Source organism: Dicentrarchus labrax, unplaced genomic scaffold, assembly GCF_905237075.1.
Source record: "Dicentrarchus labrax unplaced genomic scaffold, dlabrax2021, whole genome shotgun sequence".
In the NCBI taxonomy this organism is placed as follows: domain Eukaryota; kingdom Metazoa; phylum Chordata; class Actinopteri; family Moronidae; genus Dicentrarchus; species Dicentrarchus labrax.
In genome coordinates, this window is record NW_026136721.1 from 4,563,913 (window position 1) to 4,569,912 (window position 6,000).

A 6,000-nucleotide genomic window follows, 5' to 3' on the forward strand; every position below is an offset into this window, starting at 1 on the left:
CACCTGTTGGGCACGTTAAATATGCTTTGTAGTTTCAGAAAGAGGTGGGCTAGATTTGCCTCAATTAAGTTAGGCACTTCATTTACAGGATTCACATACCTGTGTAAAAGCTCTGCCTTGAAATCATCCAGAGAGTGAGTTTTTCTGGCTCCTATGAGAGGCAAATGTTAGTTTTGAAATGGCAGTTTTCAAATACACATGTGACAGTTTCTTGCTTTTTTAAATGACGGCCAATATTCTCAAAGTACTCCCTTTCTGTGGAGTTGGTGCTGGAAGTGCAACATGGACATTTGAAAGACAAGACATCATTTGCTTTCACTGTTTCATGAGATGAATGACTTCTTGACATGTGTGATTTAAGGCTGGTCCTAGTTTTGAAAGAGCAATAACATTCCCAATAAAGACATGACAAAAATTGTCCACTATGCACATGCCGCAGCCTATAATGTTTCAATAGCTCAGTTTTTCTGGGGGTTTCAAATTTACAAATTTTACAGCACCAATTCATTGTGAAAAGGTACAATCCAGTTTCAGTGAAAAAAAACTGATAATTTCAGATAACCCTAAACACTGCAATCTCTTGCTTGCTAATTAAGAAAAATAAATGAAGAGATAAAGTATTTCAAATATCTTGTGTTGAAATAATGAATTCAGTTTTTCTACTGTATTTGACAAGTATGTCATCTACAAATCTAAAATCTTTTGGATCTAAACAAAATCGCAATCACTGTTTATAGAATTCCAATACATACCACACACAAATGTGTTTTAAAGTGTTTTCCTTTTTTTCAAAAAAGCAAGCAAGTAAAAAACACACCCAACTGGGGACTCTACACTTAGTCCTACAAGTGCTGCTGAAAATGCTGGTGGTGAGAAATCTATATAAAAAAAAAAATGTTCATGTTATTATTGGTTGATAATGAAAATTGCCTACAAATTAAGGGTTTGGAAAGAGTGGACGTACATTGACCAACACGTGTGAAAAAAACACAAGATGAAGTTAATTTAAAAATGCTCAGCTATGACAGCATTAAAGTTACCAATTAACAAGATTAGGAACACTGGAGACCCACTATCTTTATAAACAAGGGCAACGTCACTGATGCCGTTAGTTGCTGTTAGCTGTTGCTTCAGAAAATCGCGGGCTGCCTGCACTTCATAATGTGACAATAAGGCCAACCTTGCTTGACTAAAACAGTTGAGCCACTCAAATGGATGGACATCACCGTACATATTTTTAATGCTGAACGATATACAATCAAACAACGTAATATATGCCAAGTCCCTCTCCAATAAGTTACCTGTGTGACAATATGGCGCTCCCTTCACAGACTTGCGACAACGACAGCTAAACAGCTATACAGCTCAAACTAATGACTATAGAATACATATAGTTCATGTTAAACGATGCATGCAAATCAACAACCTATCACTAGAATATTTACCAATACGGCAACATATTATATTTCTCGGTACTCACCTTTCCGTCAACATTAACCCATGGATATCCACATGTGAAAAAAGTCCCGGATGTCAGAACCTCTTGTTGACGTTGCTTCAAAATAAAAGCATGTGGTAAATACGCCGTTTGCAGGCGGCTCGCGTTTATCGGTGGCATCGCATTGTTGCCTGCAGCCTGAGCTAAAAAAAAAATCTCATCTCCTTAACTTGATGTAATAAACAACCACAGAAAACACACAAATTGTGTACTTTACATAGCGTGTGTGTGGGTGAGCAAGAGAGAGAGAGAGAGAGAGAGAGAGAGAGAGAGAGAGAGAGAGATGCTCAACAGCTGATCAGAGAAAAAAGTTTGCAGTTTGTAGGCAGCAGGCTGTATGTCGGAATGTATATACATGTTGTCAGTGTGACAGTAAATGTACAGCGAAGGTTACAGTGTGTCAGTTAATAAATGCTGCAACTCTCGAAACCAGGAAAGGTTTTATCTGTTGTTTCCAAACTGCTGGAAAAGTGAAATGATTACTTCTGAACAACCCCATCTACATTTGAGGTTATTGTCTGTGGTGGAAACTCAAAACACATTTAGGGGTTAGATACATTAAAATGTTTTCTCAATCTAAATACTTAGTTTATGTTATTTTAACAATATTTTAAACAGTAAGAAAAAACAGAAGCTAGTATAAATAGCTATTTTTAAATAGTCTGTTTATTTTGAATATCAAAAAAAAAAATTGAAAATGTAATGAAAAACAGAAATTGTAGGTATAAATAGCCAAAATAAAGCCCTATGCATCTAAAATACAGATGTGTAATGTAGGGCTACAGAGTGAATATGCAAGACTGGATGCACTGAAAGCCAGTCATTTCAGTAAGACTCAGGGAAGTGCTCACAAGAGAGATATTTTAGTTGAGCCAGCTCAAAATTGTGACTTGTTGAGCTGACGCAACATTGTGCGTTCAAATTACATTTAAAAATAAGTAAAGATTTTTTTTTTTTTTCCACAGCGGTATTGGCAAAATGTTTTGTGGACTGATGAAAGAAAAGAAAAGATTGAACTATTTGGAAAAAACACACAGCACTACATCTGCCTTAGAAAGGGCACGGCATATCATCATGAAAACATCATCCCAACCGTAAAGTATGGTGGAGGAAACATCATGATTTGGGCCTGCTTTACTGCATCAGGGCCTGGCCAGCTTGGAATCATTGAGGGGAACATGAATTCCCAAGCATATCAGACAAGATATTAAGATAACGTGAGAATGTCTGTACGTCAGCTGAAACTGTGTAGAAGGTGGGTGATGCAACAGGACAACGACCCAAAACACCGGAGCAAGTCCACAACAGAATGGCTTCAGAAAAACAAAATCCGCCTTTTGGAGTGGCCAAGTCAGAGCCCAGACCTCAACCCAATAGAGATGCTATGGATTGACTTGAAGAGGGCCATACACATGAGACGTCCAAAGAATATGACAGACCTAAAGCAGTTCTGCCAGGAGGAATGGGCTAAAATTCCTCCTCAACGATGTGCAGGTCTGATCCACAGCTACAGGAAATGCCTGGTTGAGGTTATTGCTGCCAAGGGGAGTTCAACCAATTATTAATTCTAAGGGTTCACTTACTTTTTCTACTGCCATTTTGAATGTTGAATGAGTGTGTTCAATAAAGACATGAAAAAACTGAATATTTTTGTTATTTTTGGACCCATTATATTTGTCAAATTTATTCAGAAAACAGTGAAATTCCAAAAGGTTCACATACATTTTCTTGCCACTGTAGCTTTCTATGTCTTCACTCCCCTCCGTGTCTTTTTCTATCCCCTCTCCTTCCTTACACTTCCTGGATATGCACACATAATAATTCACTTCACTAATTCACAATTTACACACTGTAACCTCTTACATTACTGTCACAACCCCTGCTACTGTTGTACCATTAAGTTGTACTGTCTTGTGATGTGATGTGATGCAATGTGTCTTAATGAAATAGATGTTCTTTCATTGTTCACTTGATGTATTGTTTATCACAAAAAATAAATAAAAATTGTGGCAAATGCTCCTTCTCAGAATTACATTTAAAAAAGATGGTAGGAGAGTCAACTCAGTTTGCTCAGACACCAGTGCACTCATACACTCATAAAACTGGCAATAAAGCTGCTATCCCCTTGAGAGTTGATGTATGGTGCCTGAAAGAGAGCTACTGAGAGCCATATTAAAGGTTTTATTACCAGTGTCAGAATCAAATAAGTGGTGGTTTGCCACAACCTATTGTGTGTGTGAGTGTGTGCAGATTCAACCTGACTCGCACAAGTCATACATGGTTGACTTTGAACACTCAATCTCAACATTAAGTTCAGTGATAACATTTGGATTCGGTGTCACAACAGGTGAATTAGATTGAATCCCAAAGGGAGACAGGAATAGGAAGAACAGCATGGTGCTAAATGGTAAATGGACTGTACTTATATAGCGCCTTTCTAGTCTTTCGACCACTCAGTGGTACACTGCACTACACCACACTCAGCCCATTCACACACATTCATGCACTGATGGCACTGGCTGCCATGCAAGGTGCCAACTGCTCACCAGAATGGAAACTAATCATTCTTACACACCTAACCCTAGCACTACACATGTTAGGGGCACATCAGGACCAATTTGAGGTTCACAGGCATGGTATCAGGTCCAGTTTAGATTCAGTTCTTAGTTAGTCAGTTTTCAGAGCAGACAAAACAAATAGTGAATTAATGCTCAAGGATATTTCCATTCTTTTCTGATTCCTAAAAAACTACCAAATCACAAAATATTTAATTTTAATCTTTACAGTGTAAGCCTACATGGCAGCAATTCAGTGAATGGACTTGAGCTGTGGCAAGAGTGTAGTCAGTCACTAGTGACATGATGGGGACAACCAAAATCAATATGACCATAGCCTTTTAAAGCTTTTCCAACCAGTACTTTTCAACTCTCACCTAAACTAATGCACATACAGTCTGTTCTAACACTGCATAAAAACAAGCTGATTTAAACATCAAGGAAGAACAGTTTGTCCACCATACATTCAATATTACATACATGTATAACAATTACACATATACAATAGATTTTCAATTGCATTCTTGAAACCAGCTGAGCACAAAACTTCATGAGACAACTTCCCATGTCACAATGAAGCTGATAATGCATCTTAGCTTGGGTGCATTGTACTATTCCTACCTCTCCTGCAGTCATCATGTTGGTAAATTAACCAAACCTTTCCCACCCTTTCATTACCCAGCAAAATCTCCACTTGAAGCAGCTCAGCACTCATGCTGCTAAGCACAAACTGAGACATCACTTTCAAAAATGGACATTCACAGAATCACAGACACATTTTGTTTTTTTTTGGGGGGGGCTCCTGATCTGAAAAAACATATGACGATGACCAATTCTCTAGCAGCTTAGCTCATATTACATCATGCCCCACAGGAGAGGGACGGGTTGCTGCTCGGAGCTCCAGCATAGAGAGTGGCTTCAAACTGCATGCAAACTTGCAGACAATGACAGTAGAAAGATAACAAGACAAAAAGCTGTATTCACTTACCCGTGCTGGCAAAGCCGCAAAGAGAAAGAACAAACAGCCAGGAAATCATTGTTGCAGAATTAACAGTTAGGATACAAAGAATGTGTGGAGTTGAGACACTAGCTAGCTTCCTCCCTCAGCTGCTGTTCTCTCAGTCTGACTCATTTTTCTCTTTTCTTTCTCTGGAATTATCCTCTGACTGACTGTCCCTGTGTCTCCCTGCTCTCCTCCTTGCCGTTCACTCTGCGTGAATCAGGCTTGCTTTACTACTCAGGCTCCCATGCTTGCTCTCTCTGACTGTGCTCTCTTGCTCACTTGCTTTCTCTCTCCTCACTGCATCTCTCTCTCTCTCTCTCTCTCTCTCTCTCTCTCTCACTACAGTACCGTCAGTGAGGAAAGTGCTTAAGATGCTGGCTCCTCCCTCTCTCCGCCTGCTCATCTGCCTTTCTGCCATTTAGAACGGTCTAGACTGAGGCAAAAGATCTCCTAGATGATCTACTGTGCTTTATCATTTAATGGAGCACTAAGATAATGTTCAGCACCTTGTACAAATGGACAATAAAATATAATATACAGCAGGGGCAGTATCAACATATAAAGAAATAAAATATATATCTTTTAAAGCATGCAGATTTGTAATTTGTGATTCTGGTGATTTTGGTTTTTACCCTTGGACTACAGGCAACAAAACAAATAGTCATTAAAGATGTATTATTCTACATGTTTTTATGTTGACTTAAAAGCAGCCAATAGGAACTTGTCTCAGGTGCTCATGACTACGACCTTTGCCAATCCTTTCACCACCGACGTCTGCAATGCACCCCAACACCTTCAGATGGAGTTAATTGAGCTTCAAAGCGACAGTGGCCTGAGAGCAAAGTTCCAGGATGCTGCAATCCAAGACTTTTACCATCTGCTGCCCCCTGGTCTGATGCCACAGCTTCAACTTCATGCTGCCCGTGTTCTGTCCATGTTTGGGA

At 39.2% G+C, this 6,000-nt stretch overlaps 1 protein-coding gene across 6 annotated transcripts in view; it reads right to left on the reverse strand.

Annotated features, from left to right (window-relative positions):
* Positions 1–5,362, reverse strand: part of LOC127355472 (kin of IRRE-like protein 3) — a 413,394-nt gene extending 408,032 nt beyond the window's left edge. For 5 of the 6 annotated variants that reach the window (XR_007881765.1, XR_007881766.1, XM_051386403.1 and 2 more), the window contains exon 1: positions 5,042–5,360. Coding sequence is in view for 4 of the 6 variants with exons in the window: in XM_051386403.1 (XP_051242363.1) it covers positions 5,042–5,090 (49 nt within the window). In the remaining 2 variants the exon portion in view is untranslated. Of the gene's footprint in view, positions 1–5,041 lie in introns of all 6 variants that reach the window. The other variant, XM_051386404.1, reaches the window with a different exon arrangement.
* Between the last annotated feature and the right edge of the window lie 638 nt (positions 5,363–6,000).